The sequence below is a fragment of the Hyperoodon ampullatus genome (assembly GCF_949752795.1).
Source record: "Hyperoodon ampullatus genome assembly, chromosome: 1".
Classification (NCBI taxonomy): Eukaryota; Metazoa; Chordata; class Mammalia; order Artiodactyla; family Ziphiidae; genus Hyperoodon; species Hyperoodon ampullatus.
Genome location: NC_136914.1, coordinates 31,379,250 through 31,398,116, shown reverse-complemented (window position 1 = coordinate 31,398,116; position 18,867 = coordinate 31,379,250). Strand labels below are relative to the sequence as shown.

General features: G+C 39.5%; 1 protein-coding gene across 1 annotated transcript in view; it reads right to left on the bottom strand.

Moving 5' to 3' along the window:
• Nucleotides 1-16,934, bottom strand: part of SPMIP2 (sperm microtubule inner protein 2) — a gene marked incomplete at both ends in the record, with an annotated part of 93,166 nt that extends 76,232 nt beyond the window's left edge. The window contains one exon of the mRNA XM_079710336.1: nt 16,871-16,934. Within this exon, the coding sequence (XP_079566462.1) occupies nt 16,871-16,934 (64 nt within the window). The remainder of the gene's footprint in view (nt 1-16,870) is intronic.
• Nucleotides 16,935-18,867: the final 1,933 nt, after the last annotated feature.

Here is an 18,867-nt window from a genome sequence, read left to right as displayed (position 1 = left end):
TGCACAGAGTCCAAGGTCCTAGTCCAACACCTAGTCCAAAGTCACAACAGTAAGAGCCAGAAGAGTTCAGACCCTCACCACTCAAGGTATGGTTCCTGGACCAGCAGCACAGGCATCACCTGAGAGTTTGGCAAAAATGCAGACTCTCAGGCCCACCCAGACCTTTGGACTCGGAATCTGCATTTTAACAAGACTCCCCACGCGATTCGCATGCACACTGAAGTTTAGAAACCACGGGCTTAGATAGTCTTAGATTATTTCTCTCTGTGCCCATTAAAAACCCACCTATGGCTTAAGACTATAGGAAATAATGTATACTTGGCTGGTTTGTTATGAAAAAAAAAATAAGATTCTAAGATGATTTTTGTGTCCTCTCCTAGCTCCTCCCCCCTTCAGATAATCAGCTTCTCAAGAAAATAAATAGGATAAATTATTTTTTTAAAAAATTCAAAAAAGTTACTGAATTCTTATTATATGCAGGCACTTTCATTTCATTAAATCATCATAGAATATGTTATGAAATAGGTACTATTGGCCTCAAATTACAGATAAGAAGATCGTGGTCACAAGGGTTAAGAGGAAAAGACAATGCATGGACTGGGAGAAAGTTTTTGCAAACTATGCGACCAACAATACACAAAACAGCTCATACAAGTCAATATAAAAAAAAAAAAGAAAACAATGGGCAGAAGACCTAAATAGACATTTCTCCAAAGAAGAAATACAGATGGCCAACGAGCACATGAAAAGATGCTCAGCATCACTCATTATTAGAGAAATGCAAATCAAAACCGCAATAAGGTATCACCTCACACCGGTCAGGATGGCCATCATTAGAAAGTCTACAGGGACTTCCCTGTTGGCACAGTGCTTAAGAATCGCCTGCCAATGCAGGGGACACGGGTTCGAGCCCTGGTCCGGGAAGATCCCACAGGCTGCGCAGCAACTAAGCCCGTGCGCCACAACTACTGAGCCCGTGTGCCGCAACTACTGAAGCCCACACACCTAGAGCCCGTGCTCCGCAACAAGAGAAGCCACTGCAATAAGCCCTAGTGCCGCAACAAAGAGTAGCCCCGCTCGCCAGAACTAGAGAAAGCCCACGCACAGCAACGAAAACCCAAAACAGCCACAAAAAAAAAAAAAAAAAAAAAAGTCTACCTCCTCCACAATGTCTTTTCTGACCAGCGCACTTGGTGGCTCTCCCACAGCTCTGGAGCATTCCAGGGATTAGAGTTCGTAGAACACGCATTAGCACTCAGGAGCCTGGAATACATTTTAAAATGTAGGGGATCTTTGTTAAGATGGCGGAAGAGTAAGACGCGGAGATCACCTTCCTCCCCACAGATACACCAGAAATACATCTACACGTGGAACAACTCCTACAGAACACGTACTGAACGCTGGCAGAAGACCTCAGACCTCCCAAAAGGCAAGAAACTCCCCACGTACCTGGGTAGGGAAAAGAAAAAACAGAGACAAAAGGATAGGGACGGGACCCGCACCAGTGGGAGGGAGCCGTGAAGGAGGAAAGGTTTCCACACACTAGGAGCCCCTTCGCGGGTGGAGACTGCGGGTGGTGGAGGGGGGAAGCTTCGGAGCCGCGGAAGCGAGTGCAGCCACAGGGTTGCGGAGGGCAAAGCTGAAAGATTCCCGCACAGAGAATCGGCTTCGACCAGCACTCACCAGCCCGAGACGCTTGTCTGCTCGGCTGCCGGGGCGGGCGGGGCTGGGAGCTGAGGCGCGGGCTTCAGTCAGAGCGCAGAGAGAGGACTGGCGGCGTGAACACAGCCTGAAGGGGCTAGTGCACCACGGCTGGCCGGGAGGGAGTCCGGGAAAAAGTCTGGAGCTGCCGAAGAGGTAAGAGACTTTTTCTTCCCTCTTGGTTTCCTGGTGCGCGAGGAGAGGGGATTCAGAGCGCTGCTTAAAGGAGCTCTAGAGACGCGTACGAGCCGCGGCTAAAAGCACGGACCCCAGAGACGGGCGTGGGACGCTGGGGCTGCTGCTGCCGCCGCCAAGACGCCTGTGTGCGAGCGCAGGTCACTGTCCACGCCCCACTTCCGGGGAGCCTGTGCAGCCCCTCACTGCCAGGGTCCCGGGACCCTGGGACAGCGTCCCCAGAAGAGCGCACGCCGCGCCTCGGGCTGGTGCAACGTCACGCCGGCGTCTGACGCCGCAGGCTCGCCCCGCCTCCATGCCCCTCCCTCCTTTAGGGCTGCTCCTTTAACCCCGTCCTGTCTGAGCGAAGAACAGACGCCCTCCAGCGACCTACACGCAGAGACGGGGCAGACCCAAAGCTGAGACCCGGGAGCTGTGAGAACAAAGAAGAGAAAGGGAAATCTCTCCCAGCAGCCTCAGAAGCAGCGGATTGAAGCTCCACAATCAACTTGATGTACCCTGCATCTGTGGAATACCTGAATAGACAACGAATCCTCCCAAATTGAGGAGGTGGACTTTGCGAGCAACGATATATATATATTTTTCCCTTTTTCTCTTTTTCTGAGTGTGTATGTGTATGCTTCTGTGTGAGATTTTGTCTGTATAGCTTTGCTTCCACCATTAGTCCTAGGGTTCTATCCGTCCGTTTTTGTTTTTTTATTAATTTTATTTTTTCTTAATAATTATTTTTTTATTTTAATAACTTTATTATATTTTATCATATTTTATTTTATTTTACTTTATCTTCTTTCTTTTTTCCTTCCTTCCCTCCTTCCTCCCTCCCACCTTTCTTTCTTTCTTTCTTTCTTCTTCTACTAATTCTTTCTTTCTACTTTTTCTCCTTTTTATTCTGAGCCGTGTGGATGAAAGGCTCTTGGTACTGCAGCAAGGAGTCAGTGCTATGCCTCTGAGGTGGGAGAGCCAACCTCAGGACACTGGTCCACAAGAGACCTCCCAGCTCCACGTAATATCAAACGGTGAAAATCTCCCAGAGATCTCCATCTCAACGCCAGCACCCAGCTTCACTCAACAACCAGCAAGCTACAGTGCTGGAAACCCTATGCCAAACAACTAGCAAGACAGGAACACAACCCCAGTCATTAGCAGAGAGGCTGCCTAAAATCATAATAAGTCAACAGACACCCCAAAACACACCACCAGACGTGGACCTGCCCACCAGAAACACAAGATCCAGCCTCATCCACCAGAACACAGGCATCAGTCCCTTCCACCAGGAAGCCTACACAACCCACTGAACCAACCTTAGCCACTGGGGACAGACACCAAAAACAACGGGAACTATGAACCTGCAGCCCGCACAAAGGAGACCCCAAACACACTAAGATAAGCAAAATGAGAAGACAGAAAAACACACAGCAGGTGAAGGAGCAAGATAAAAACCCATCGGACCTAACAAATGAAGAGGAAATAGGCAGTCTACCTGAAAAAGAATTCAGAATAATGATAGTAAAGATGATCCAAAATCTTGGAAATAGAATATACAAAATGCAAGAAACATTTAATAAGGACCTAGAAGAAATAAAGATGAAACAAGCAATGATGGACAACACAATAAATGAAATTAAAAACACTCTAGATGGGATCAATAGCAGAATAACTGAGGCAGAAGAACGGATAAGTGACGTGGAAGATAAAAGAGTGGAAATAACTACTACAGAGCAGAATAAAGAAAAAAGAATGAAAAGAACTGAGGACAGTCTCAGAGACCTCCGGGACGACATTAAATGCACCAACATTCAAATTATAGGGGCTCCAGAAGAAGAAGAGAAAAAGAAAGAGACTGAGAAAATATTTGAAGAGATTATAGTTGAAAACTTCCCTAATATGGGAAAGGAAATAGTTAATCAAGTCCAGGAGGCGCAGAGAGTCCCATACAGAATAAATCCAAGGAGAAATACTCCAAGACACGTATTAATCAAACTGTCAAAAATTAAATACAAAGAAAACATATTAAAAGCAGCAAGGGAAAAACAACAAATAACACACAAGGGAATCCCTATCAGGTTAACAGCTGATCTTTCAGCAGAAACTCTGCAAGCCAGAAGGGACTGGCAGGACATATTTAAAGTGATGAAGGAGAAAAACCTGCAACCAAGATTACTCTACCCAGCAAGGATCTCATTCAGATTTGATGGAGAAATTAAAACCTTTACAGACAAGCAAAAGCTGAGAGAGTTCACCACCACCAAACCAGCATTACAACAAATGCTAAAGGAACTTCTCCAGGCAAGAAACACAACAGAAGGAAAAGGCCTACAATAACGAACCCAAAACAATTAAGAAAATGGGAATACATATCGATAATTACCTTAAATGTAAATGGACTAAATGATCCCACCAAAAGACACAGATTGGCTGAATGGATACAAAACAAGACCCATATATATGCTGTCTACAAGAGACCCACTTCAGAAGAGGGACACATACAGATTGAAAGTAAGGGGATGGAAAAAGATATTCCATGCAAATGGAAACCAAAAGAAAGCTGGAGTAGCAATTCTCATATCAGACAAAATAGACATTAAAATAAAGACTATTAGAAGAGACAAAGAAGGACACTACATAATGATAAAGGGATCGATCCAAGAAGAAGATATAACAATTATAAATATTTATGCACCCAACATAGGAGCACCTCAATACATAAGGCAAATACTAACAGCCATAAAAGGGGAAATCAACAGTAACACATTCATAGTAGGGGACTTTAACACCCCACTTCCACCAATGGACAGATCATCCAAAATGAAAACAAATAAGGAAACACAAGCTTTAAATGATACATTAAACAAGATGGACTTAATTGATATTTATAGGACATTCCATCCAAAAACAACAGAATACACATTTTTCTCAAGTGCTCATGGAACATTCTCCGGGATAGATCATATCTTGGGTCACAAATCAAGCCTTGGTAAATTTAAGAAAATTGAAATTGTATCAAGTATCTTTTCTGACCACAAGGCTATGAGACTAGATATCAATTATAGGAAAAGATCTGTAAAAAATACAAACACCTGGAGGCTAAACAATACACTACTTAATTACGAAGTGATCACTGAAGAAATCAAAGAGGAAATAAAAAAATACCTAGAAACAAATGACAATGGAGACATGACGACCCAAAACCTATGGGATGCAGCAAAAGCAGTTCTAAGAGGGAAGTTTATAGCAATACAATCCCACCTTAGGAAACAGGAAACATCTCGAATAAACAACCTGAACTTGCACCTAAAGCAATTAGAGAAAGAAAAACAAAAAAACCCCAAAGTTAGCAGAAGGAAAGAAATCATAAAAATCAGATCAGAAATACATGAAAAAGAAATGAAGGAAACGATAGCAAAGATCAATAAAACTAAAAGCTGGTTCTTTGAGAAGATAAACAAAATTGATAAACAATTAGCCAGACTCATCAAGAAAAAAAGGGAGAAAACTCAAATCAATAGAATTAGAAATGAAAAAGAAGAAGTAACAACTGACACTGCAGAAATACAAAAGATCATGAGAGATTTCTACAAGCAACTCTATGCCAATAAAATGGACAACCTGGAAGAAATGGACAAATTCTTAGAAATGCACAACCTGCCAAGACTGAATCAGGAAGAAATAGAAAATATGAACAGACCAATCACAAGCACTGAAATTGAAACTGTGATTAAAAATCTTCCAACAAACAAAAGCCCAGGACCAGATGGCTTCACAGGCGAATTCTATCAAGCATTTAGAGAAGAGCTAACACCTATCCTTCTCAAACTCTTCCAAAATATAGCAGAGGGAGGAACACTCCCAAACTCATTCTACGAGGCCACCATCACCTTGATACCAAAACCAGACAAGGATGTCACAAAGAAAGAAAACTACAGGCCAATATCACTGATGAACATAGATGCAAAAATCCTCAACAAAATACTAGCAAACAGAATCCAACAGCACATTAAAAGGATCATACACCATGATCAAGTGGGGTTTATTCCAGGAATGCAAGGATTCTTCAATATACACAAATCAATCAACGTGATACACCATATTAACAAATTGAAGTAGAAAAACCATATAATCATCTCAATAGATGCAGAGAAAGCTTTCGACAAAATTCAACACCCATTTATGATAAAAACCCTGCAGAAAGTAGGCATAGAGGGAACTTTCCTCAACATAATAAAGGCCATATATGACAAACCCACAGCCAACATTGTCCTCAATGGTGAAAAACTGAAACCATTTCCACTAAGATCAGGAACAAGACAAGGTTGCCCACTCTCACCACTCTTATTCAACATGGTTTTGGAAGTTCTAGCCACAGAAATCAGAGAAGAAAAGGAAATAAAAGGAATCCAAATCAGAAAAGAAGAAGTAAAGCTGTCACTGTTTGCAGATGACAAGATACTATACATAGAGAATCCTAAAGATGCTACCAGAAAACTACCAGAGCTAATCAATGAATTTGGTAAAGTAGCAGGATACAAAATTAATGCACAGAAATCTCTGGCATTCCTATACACTAATGATGAAAAATCTGAAAGTGAAAGCAAGAAAACACTCCCATTTACCATTGCAACAAAAAGAATAAAATATCTAGGAATAAACCTACCTAAGGAGACAAAAGACCTGTATGCAGAAAATTATAAGACACTGGTGAAAGAAATTAAAGATGATACAAATAGATGGAGAGATAAACCATGTTCTTGGATTGGAAGAATCAACATTGTGAAAATGACTCTACTACCCAAAGCAATCTACAGATTCAATGCAATCCCTATCAAACTACCACTGGCATTTTTCACAGAACTAGAACAAAAAATTTCACAATTTGTATGGAAACACAAAAGACCCCGAATAGCCAAAGCAATCTTGAGAACGAAAAACGAAGCTGGAGGAATCAGGCTCCCTGACTTCAGACTATACTACAAAGCTACAGTAATCAAGACAGAATGGTACTGGCACAAAAACAGAAAGATAGGTCAATGGAACAGGAAAGAAACCCCAGAGATAAACCCACGCACATATGGTCACCTTATCTTTGATAAAGGAGGCAGGAATGTACAGTGGAGAAAGGACAGCCTCTTCAATAAGTGGTGCTGGGAAAACTGGACAGGGACATGTAAAAGTATGAGATTAGATCATTCCCTAACACCATACACAAAAATAAGCTCAAAATGGATTAAAGACCTAAATGTAAGGCCAGAAACTATCAAACTCTTAGAGGAAAACATAGGCAGAACACTCTATGACATAAATCACAGCAAGATCCTTTTGGACCCACCTCCTAGAGAAATGGAAATAAAAACAAAAATAAACACATGGGACCTAATGAAACTTCAAAGCTTTTCCACAGCAAAGGAAACCATAAACAAGACCAAAAGACAACCCTCAGAATGGGAGAAAATATTTGCAAATGAAGCAACTGACAAAGGATTAATCTCCAAAATTTATAAGCAGCTCATGCAGCTCAATAACAAAAAAACAAACAACCTAATCCAAAAATGGGCAGAAGACCTAAATAGACATTTCTCCAAGGAAGATATACAGACTGCCAACAAACACATGAAAGAATGCTCAACATCATTAATCATTAGAGAAATGCAAATCAAAACTACAATGAGATATCATCTCACACCAGTCAGAATGGCCATCATCAAGAAATCTAGAAACAATAAATGCTGGAGAGGGTGTGGAGAAAAGGGAACACTCTTGCACTGCTGGTGGGAATGTGAATTGGTACAGCCACTATGGAGAACAGTATGGAGGTTCCTTAAAAAACTAAAAATAGAACTACCATATGACCCAGCAATCCCACTACTGGGCATATACCCTGAGAAAACCATAATTCAAAAAGAGTCATGTACCAAAATGTTCATTGCAGCTCTATTTACAATAGCCCGGAGATGGAAACAACCTAAGTGTCCATCATCGGATGAATGGATAAAGAAGATGTGACACATATACACAATGGAATATTACTCAGCCATAAAAAAAACGAAATTGAGCTATTTGTAATGAGGTGGATAGACCTAGAGTCTGTCATGCAGAGTGAAGTAAGCCAGAAAGAGAAAGACAAATACCGTATGCTAACACATATATATGGAATTTAAGAAAAAAATGTCATGAAGAATCTAGGGGTAAAACAGGAATATAGACACAGACCTACTTGAGAATGGGCTTGAGGATATGCGGAGGGGGAAGAGTAAGCTGTGACAAAGCGAGAGAGAGGCATGGACATATATACACTATCAAACGTAAGGTAGATAGCTAGTGGGAAGCAGCCGCATAGCACAGGGAGATCAGATCAGTGCTTTGTGACCACCTGGAGGGCTGGGATAGGGAGGGTGGGAGGGAGGGAGAAGCAAGAGGGAAGGGATATGGGAACAGCTTTATATGTATAACTGATTCACTTTGTTATAAAGCAGAAACTAACACAGCATTGTAAAGCAATTGTACTCCAATAAAGTTGTAAAAAAAAAAGTCTACAAACATTAAATGCTGGAGAAGATGTGGAGAAAAGGGAACCCTCCTACACTGTTGGTGGGAATGTAAATTGGTACAGCCAGTATGGAGTATGGAGGTTCCTTAAAAAACTAAAAATAGAGTTAACATATGATCCAGCAATCCTACTCTTGGGCATGTATCTGGAAAAAACAAAACGTTTAATTTAAAAAGATACATGCACCCCAGTGTTCACTGCAGCACTATTTAGAACAGCCAAGATATGAAAGCCACCTAAATGTCCATCAACAGATGAATGGATAAAGAAGATGTGCTACATACATATGGTGGAATATTACTCAGCCATAAAAAAGAATGAAATAATGCCATTTGCAGCAACGTGGAGGAACCTAGAGATTATCATACTATGTGAAGTAAGTCATACATAGAAAGACAAATATCATATGATAACACTTACGTGTGGAGGCTAAAAATATGGTACAAATGAGCTTATTTACAAAACAGAAACAAACAGGCATAGAAAACAAACCTATGATTACCAAAGGGAAAGTAGGGGGAGGAAAAATTTAGGAGTTTGGGATTAACAGATACACACTACTATATATAAAATAGATAACCAACAAGGACCTGCTGTATAGCACAGGGAACTCTACTCAATATCTTGTAATGACCTATATGGGAAAAGAATCTGAAAAGGAATATATATGTATGTATAACTGAATGACTTTGCTGTACAATTGAAACTAACACACCATTGTAAATCAACTACACTCCAATAAAAAGAAAGAAAGAACAAAGGTTAGGAGAAGCAGCTGAGATGACAACTAACATGACAGCCCTGCTTCTTGAAGCAGGCTTCTCATGTTGATTTCCTCACAGGTAGCACATTAGCACACAGAACTACCCACTAATCTTTGACAAAATAATTTTTTCAAGCCCTGTCTCAAAAGCAAAAAACATTTTTTGCTTAATCCTGAGCATTTCTGCCTGATTTAAGGAAGCGATACTAATGTAACCTACAAAGTGTCAACTCTGGAAAGTGTCAACTCTGGAAAATCAAATCAAAGCCCAGGAAGGCTAATCAATTCTTCTCCTTTCCCTCTTAGTTCATGCAATAAAGGTGTATATTGTCTAAAAAAAAAAACCCAAAAAACAAAAAAATAGAGTATGAGACAAAGCTTGTCCTTAGAAGTCCTCTTCTAATGGCTTGGTTTAGATGCTTTTCAAAGTGATGCCAGCAACTAATATTTTTTTCCTGCGAGTCACATTGGTGATGATTCACATGATCAGTAATTTAAGGTAGGACTGATTTGAAACTGCTTTCACTTGTAGATAAATTTTGATTCAGGCAAATCACACCCTATGACTACAGAATAAAATTCAGATAAGCCAAATGTGTCAGGCCCATTAAAATGTGTAAGCTTTTGTCATGAATTAGTTTTTTTAAAATGGGACGTATTTGCCTCCTGAATCATAGTGATGAGACTTAAGCTGAATTTGCAGGAGGACTATTTGTTTTTTTCTTCAAATAGGAAACCACTGGCATTTCTGTGTGAAGTCATTTTCTATTTCTAAAATAATTGAATTTGAGACATGACTATGAGTGTGACAGTTTCACAAGGCAAAAACCAAGATGAATAAATGGGTCTGAAACCCAGGCTAATGAAGCGAGCTGTTCATAATCACATACATGTTTATGTACTTCTCCCATCACTAAAGCTTCATTCATCATATTGGTTTTTGGCCATTTCCTAGACAGTATTTCCAATTCTAATATATTTCTTATAGAAGTCCCATGTTGTGATCACTCCTTTTTATAAGGTGGAATTCTGCAATATTCCTGGTTTACATATGCAGATTTTCTAGTAGATCTATGATGGTTGAAAAAATACATTAATATATTTATTTAGTCAGTAATCTGGATATAACACACATAAATACATCATATAAAGAAGCAGGCAGAGGCTTCCATCCTTCTGATCAAGGCTGTGTGACCTTGAGATTAAAGCTGTGTGATCTTGGGCTTCCCTGGTGGCGCAGTGGTTGAGAGTCCGCCTGCCGATGCAGGGGACATGGGTTCGTGCCCCAGTCCAGGAAGATCCCACATGCCACGGAGCGGCTGGGCCCGTGAGCCATGGCCACTGAGCCTGCGCGTCCGGAGCCTGTGCTCCGCAGTGGGAGAGGCCACAACAGTGAGAGGCCCGCGTACCGCAAAAAAAAAAAAAAAAAAAAAAAAAAAAGCTGTGTCATCTTAAGCAGGTCACTTAGCTCTCTGAACCTCAGTATTCTCATCTGAAAAATGATAGGTGAAATTAGATTATCTGTTATGGTGCCATTTTTTTTAACAGCTTTATTGGAGTATAATTGCTTTACAATGATGTGCTAGTTTCTGCTGTATAACAAAGTGAATCAGCTATACATACACATATATCCCCATATCTCCTCCCTCTTGTGTCTCCCTCCCACCCTCCCTATCCCACCCCTCTAGGAACATGCCTTTTTAATTTAACATCCCATAGTAATTATCCCATCAATCTCTCAATTTGGACCAAGTGGGAATTCATTTAAAAATCTCAATGAAAAAATGTATTTTTAAAATGTAATTTTGTAACTTTAAAGCAGCATGGGACCTGGAATTGGGTAAGCAGTGTCATTTGTTTGCAAACAGATGTTGTAAAAATACATAACCATGCTCTAAAATACTTTAAAATCTCTTCAGAATTTTTGTTTATTATATTAGTTTTCATAGTAAGACCTTTGTAATGCCAAAATAACTATCTATAAAATCTCTCACTTAGCAAAGTGATAATAAAACTTACATGAAAGAATAAGCCAGCAAATAAAATGTTTTAAAAATACAGACAATAATTTACCTTATCAGATTAAACTCATAGTTATCAAAAACATATGGATTATAAAAATAAAAACAGTGTTTGACTTTGGTGGGATTGGCTGGGAAGTGACATAAAGGAACATTTTTGGATGATAAAAATATTCACGTTCTTGATCTAAAAAGTAAATGCATCAGTGTGTTCACTTTGTAAAATATCAAGCTGAACACTAGACGAACATACTTACTAGAGTATATGTTACATATCAACTTTTAAAAAAGTTTTCAGAGTTGGACCCACTGACATTTGAAACTCTATCCCTTTATTAGTTGCAAAATAAATAAAATCTAAGATCTGTCCATCATGGAGGAGACAATTTGTGCTCTAATTATGACAGTCAAAAGAAATGAGTAGGAGACAAAACAAAACAAAGCACAAGGCGTAGTTTGTGGAGTGTCCAATGAGTTAATGGTCCTCCATCCCCACTTCTTCTACTTGACTCCTCAAGGCCTTTGGAATTGGGTTTGTGTTTCCTTTCAATGTCACACTACACTCTGGGGACACCTGTGATGGATATTTAGATTAAATAAGATAACAGGATAGCCTATAATGTTCTACATGCTTCTAGAAGACAGAAAACATCTTATTCCTGTTCATTTTTGTATCCTCCGAAGCTCGTGGCCAACTTTTTAGTATTCAATAGGGATTCAATTTCTATTTGTTACATTGGATTTCAAATCTCTGTGATAAAAATTTAGAATCAAATTTTTTTCTAAAATATGTTTTAAAGGGAAAAATATTAAAATTGGGTAGAAAAATAAAACTTGATGAGTGGTCAAATTCATTCGGTACTCACAGTACACTAAGTAAATATACATTGTGAATCATCTCACGGAATAATGGAATCTCACTAGAAATGAAAGAAATTGAAATTAAAACAATTATAGCTACCAATGATAAGTATGAGGAGTGTTACACTTATGGCAAAAAAGGGAAAATTTGATGTTTAAATTAAATTAGACATTAATAAAAACACTATAAAACTCTTAAAAGTGCTCTGAAATCATCCTCAAAGTTGCTGCAAAATTTCTCAGCTATTTTCTCATCCTCTTATAATCTGGTTAGTTTTTCCTTACCTATCAGCATTTGAGGTAATTGTTTAAATGATTTCTCATGATATTTTATTGTTTTTACATTAGTTATTAATAGTGACAAAATATTTTCTATGTTTTTATTGCAACTATGCAATATTTGACTTAAAGTATGCAGCAAATCAACTTTTCATTTGCCTAACCAGGATACATACCCACTTTTGCCAACACTTTTATAAGAACATGGACTTTCCATCGAGATCAGTTCCACACTTGGAGGGAAAAGAGCTAAGTTCCAATAACTTAGAAAGGTCCTAAGTGTTGGGCCTTAGAGAAATTGACGTTGTAACATCTGACCTGCGTAAAAGTTAATGTGTGATGTGTTGACCACAGTAGCATTCAAGAAACAAGCTTCCCTAAAGAGTTGAACCTACTAAAATCAAGACTCAACAGCCAAATTCAATTTTCAGAAAATACAAAGGATAGAGGAACACGTTAAATGACATGACAATAGTCAGATCCAGAATGTTGGGTATTTCTACTGCATGACTGACACAATTTCTGCAACAAGAAAAAAAAAAGAAGTCTATACCAGCTTACAAGACACCAAAAGAGACAACACAACCAAATGCAATGAATGTGTGGACCTAGCTTGAATCTGTATTTTCACGATCAGTCATAAAAATGCATTTTAGAGGCAATGAGGGAAATATTACCATGGACTAGTTATTACATGATGTCAGAGGATAGGTGTTAATTTTGTTAGGTGTGATAATATCAATGTGGCTATGTAAGAATATGTTTTTTTTTTAAGAGATGCACTGTGAAACATATAGGAGTGACATAATATCAATAGAATATCTGGAATTCACTTTAAAATATTTCAGCAAATGAAAAAGAAAAAAGCTATGTGATCAAATGATGAAACATTTTGATAAATTGTTGAATATAAGTAACAGGTAAGTGGGATATATTTTAAAATAGTCATAACAAACTTTTTTTTTTTTTTTTTTTTTGCGGTATGTGGGCCTCTCACTGTTGTGGCCTCTCCTGTTGCAGAGCACAGGTTCCGGATGTGCAGGCTCAGCGGTCATGGCTCACGGGCCCAGCCACTCCACGGCATGTGGGATCTTCCCATACCGGGGCACGAACCCATGTCCCTCGCATCGGCAGGCGGACTCTCAACCACTGCGCCACCAGGGAAGCCCCATAACAAACTTTTTAAAAGTTGTATCAAAAAAAGATTGATATATACCTCTCCATTATCAAAAATAAATAAAAATGGGTTACTTCCCTGGTGGTCCAGTGGTTAAGAATACGCCTTCCAGGGCTTCCCTGGTGGTGCAGTGGTTGACCCAATGCAGCCAAATAAATAAATAAATATTTTAAAAATAAATAAATAAAAGTGATTTTTAAAACTATTTGCAGGCTTTAAATACAAATACATTGTTCACAGTATTTTATACAATCCTCTGAAGTTCGTGGCCTCAACAAGAGTCTGGACCTTTCACTACCTAATTCCACTCTTTGTAAATATACCACAAGAAAATAACAGAAAGGGAAAAATAATTTACCCAAAAGTTTTCATATAGCTTTACTATAACAGAGAAAATTTGGAGATTAAATATAAAATAACAGGAGAATATGAAGTTAATTATTTTGTATCAATATAATGAAAAACCTTAAACCTATCAAAGGTGACAAGAATTTGAGCTACGTAAATACATGAAACTAAGTACACACTGACATAGATTAGAAGAAATTTCAAGTATCAATTAAGACTCTTTCACAGTTGGAAGTGACAGAAAAGCCAACCCAAACCGGCTTAAAGCAAAAAGGAAATCAATTAGCTGGCGGAAATGAAAACTTTAAAAGACAAAGGGGACTTCCTTGGTGGCACAGTGGATAAGACTCCACACTCCCAATGCAGGGGGCCCAGATTCAATCCCTGGTCAGGGAACTAGATCCCACATGCATGCCGCAACTAAGAGTTCTCATGTCATGACTCAGGAGCCCACAAGCTGCAACTAAGGAGCCCACCTGCTCAAATAAGACCCAGAGCAACCAAATAAATAAATAGTATAAAAATAAAAAATAAAATAAAAGACGCAAAAATCACCTTGGTGGATCATAGATATAATGAAAACACAAAACAGTAAAAACTTTTAGAATAAAACAAGGAGAAAAATCTAGGGGACCCTGGAATTGGTTTTGAATTTTTAGAAAGAACATCAAAAGCACAATCCATGAAAGAAAAAATTGATTACTTGTTCTTTATTAAAACTAAAAACTTGTGCTCTATCAAAGACTATGTTAAGAAAATGAAACGACAAGCCACAAACCAGGAGAAAATATTTGCAAAACACTTATCTGATAAAGGACTTGTATCTAAAATATATACAGAACTGTTAAAACTTGACAATAAGAAAAAAAATTATAAAATAGGCAAACATTATGAACAGACATCTCATCAAAGAAGATATACAGATGGCAAATAAGTATATGATCATTGGTCATTAGGGAATTAAAACAATAGTGAGATGTAATTACATCCAGTTAGACTGGCTACAGGTAAAAAATAAAAAAACACCAAATGCTGACAAGGGTGCAAAGCAACAGGGATTCTCGCTCACTGCTTGCTGGTGGGAACACAAAATGGTACAGCTGCTTTGGAAGACAATTTGGCAGTTTCTTACAAAGCTAATCATAGTCTTACCATATGATCCAGCAATCACATTGCTAAGTAAGTGGTTACCAAATTGAGTTGAAAACATATCCATGCAAAAGCCTTACAGAAGTTTTTTTTTTTTCAGAATTGCCAAAAACTGCAAGACACTAAGATGATTAGGTAAACAATTATGATACAACCATACGATGGAAGGCTATTCAGTGATAAAATAAATGAGCACTCCAAGCCATGAAACGACATGGAAGAACCTTCAGTGCCTACTGACAAGTGAAAGAAGCCAGTCTGCAAAGGCAACACACTGTGTGGTTCCAGCTCTAGGACATTCAGGAAAAGGCGCAACTATGGAGACAGTAAGAGATCAGTGGTGCCAGGGTCTCAGGGAGAGAAAAGTGGGGAGTGTGTAGGTGAAGCACAGGGACATTTAGAGGGGTGAAACTGTTCTGTGTGATACTGTCATGTGGGTACACGGCCTTACCAAGTTGTCGAAGCCTGTAGACCTCACAGCACAAAGAGCAAACCCTGATGTATACAATTTTAAAAAATCATTTAGGGAACTTATCTAGGAAACAGAAACAGACTCACAGACATAGAGAACAGACTGGTGGCTGCCAAGGGGGTGGAGGGATAGGGGAGGGATGGACTGGGAGTGTGGGGTTAGCAGGTGCAAACTAGTACATACAGGATGGGTAAACAACAAGGTCCTATTGTATAGCACAGGGAACTATTTTCAATGTCCTGTGATGAACCATAACCGAAAAGAATATAAAAAAGAATATATATGCATATGTATAACTGAATCACTTTGCTGTAAAGCAAAAATCAACACAACATTGTAGATCAACTATACTTCAATAAAATAAATTAAAAAAAAATCATTTAGGAGTTTAAGGAATTCCAGGACAATTCAGACAGTGACAGGAGAATCTAACTGCATTACAGATGTACGAAACAGCCTCACTGGAGGGGCTGGGGAAAGGTCCTGACCCAAGTAACTTTGGAAATGAGCAGAGCCTGTAAGCCCAAGAGCAAAAGGACGTCAAGGAAGCACCGTACTCTGGTTGATAAGGTTTTTTCCCCTGGAGAACTGGTTAACAATTCTGATACGTGTATATACATATACTGAAAGTTAAACAATTAAGTAAACGGATGGCAGAGTGGGAGCCAGGCTTCTCACGATTGGAGGGGGAATTTACATATAAGCAAGCGGTATGCTTAAAAATAGGCTTGTGATTTTAAAATATAAAGGAAATAAGATTAAATGTGGTTTATTTCTTACAGACATCACAATTAGTCATATTCTATTTAACTACACTTTTTAAACTGAAGTATAGTTGATTTACAATGTTGTGTTAGTTTCAGGTATACAGCAAAGTGATTCAGTTACACACACATAATTGCACACATACACACCACCCAAATCACTTAAAGCAAGCTGAAGGAACAAAACGCCACCCAACAATTTTACTAAGCTGACTACATGTCTTGCTCAAATTTTTATCAACCAAATATGTCAAGTTTATAAAAATACAAGAAACTTAAATCAGTAATAATGAAAATTTGATCACAAGTATACTTTTTATCAACATCAAAGCAGCCCCCATTACACAAAACATAAACTTTATGATATAAAAATATTCCTTTGTGGAAGTTAGCTCAGATGTCCTGAGAACGGGGACGTCACAGAGCTGTTCATGGCAGCTCGGTGTCGACGCCCAGACTGAATGCATAAGAGTAGCAGAATTGTGCAAAATAAACTTGTGTTTCTTTCGTTCTCATGTCCATTGTCATGTGAGCATCATATAGGTGCAGGGTAAAGAAAGCTTAGCTCTCTTTGTGAAAGATACTCGAAAGCCCTTTACCTGTAAAAACCATCCGCTTCCCCACTGTGGTCGATACTGGCTCTCGAAAGGATACACATGCCATGGTTGTAGCTGTGCTACTGGATTTTCTTTCTCAGCTTCCTCACACCAGTTTATCTGCACCAGAAAGAGCCAAAGACTCTGCTGTCTCTCCTCTCCCTGTCTGTGACCCGAACTAGGTGGTTGCTAGGGACTCATTATGACAGGAAGGCAGGGTGTTCCTTCTAACAGTTCAGTGTTCCAGCCTCCAGGAACATACAAGACACAGCTGTAGCATCCCCAGGAACGGCATCCAGTCTTTTCCTTACCTGTCAACATCAAGGCCAGAACAGACCTGTTCAGGTAGTAGATCTAGAGCAGCCTTACGTCCCCAAAGACCTGGCAGCATCAGTCAACACTGTCTTCCAACATATCCCAAAGAATGTTCTGCAGAGGGCTGTTACTGCACAAACCAAACAAACAAAAATCACAAACCACGGTTAGAGGCATTTGAGAAGACCTGGCTAGATAAAATAAAATCAGAAATTATATTTTAAATGAATAAGATAATTGTTTATGTATTTTTCCCAGCCCCGTATTTCAATAGTTCCGTAAACACAATCTGTGCCTTGGTCATATCAATCTATCTGTGGTTCCCATCATGTGTGATGCTCTTTCGTTCCTCTGAGCCTTTAACCATTTATTTGCTCTTCCGATAATGTTCTTATGTGAATATTTCTGTCCTCTGAGAGTCAGAGCCCATGCTTCCTCTCCCAGGAGGATGCCTGCAGACACAGCTGACCACTGGCTCCTTCATGCCCCTTTAACTTCTATGGCGTCTTGTTTATACCTACCTGTTAAACTCCTACCACTTTGTTTCAGTTGTCTATTTTGTCCGCCTCCTTACTAGAATCTAACTCCCAGTTCAGGGGAAAAGCATCTTTATTCATATTTCAATTTCCAGAGACTGTCATGCAATAGATACTTAAGAAATGTTTGTGAGATGAATAAATGAACAAACAGCTAATTCCAGCCTGCCCAGAAATATAATATTGACCACCTGATAATCCATGGAATATAAATTCTAACAGCAATTTTGAATTCAACCTTAAATATATGTAGTTCTTTACTGAAAATGTAATGCCTTTTGTTTGTTGAGAGAAATTACAGTAAAAACACTCTACATTAACTATGAAGAGGGTTGCTAGCCTGGTAGCAAAGGGATATAACCCCCAAGTCCCCCTTCAAGGCAAGACTTGTGCCCCAGCTGCAGGAAATACCATCAGTAGACAGCCTGCAGCTATTCGCTCCTTCAGGGGCTGTTTTAGCTGCAGCGGGCTGTGTCCCTCTCGTGGTGTCTCTCTCCGAGGCAAGCCCTCTCGGGGCAGCATGGTCAGAAGACTCAGTAAGGTGAGGGGATAAAGTCTAGATGCTTCCACCTGCCACGGGACCATTTTTCATCCGGTGAGCTGAGGCTTTGTTGAGCCCTCACCACAGTTCAGCTTCTTCCTCTGCCCAATCCTGCTTCAGCCTCTTTCTGTTCACAGGCATAGATCCCAAATAACCATCTTGCCCCCCAGCAACTTCTGGAGGGCATGACTTGTGGCGACCAGACAGCACAGATGTGTAACAGGGAAGAACAAATCTGCTTCTGCATCAGATCTATCCCTGTAGCTCTAAGCCTTGTGCTCTGTTGTCTGTGCTTAATCCTGCGGGCTCTGCACCTGTGAAACAATGTTGCCTCTAGCCTGAAATATACAGGAGAGCCTATTCCCAAGGCTCTGACCTTTAAGGGTAAAACACTTTTCCATTCATACAGAGATAAAATGTTGCAGAACAGAGAATAACATTTGTAAACAAAGGATTCCGGCACCAAAACGTTTCAGACAATCAGCCACGCCCACTCCCGTTTTAGTATAAAAGCAGCCTGACTGCTAACTTGGGGCAGGTGGTTCTTGGGGGCACTAGTCCCCCATCTTCTCCAGCTTCCTGAACAAAATCTCTATTCCTTGCCCCAA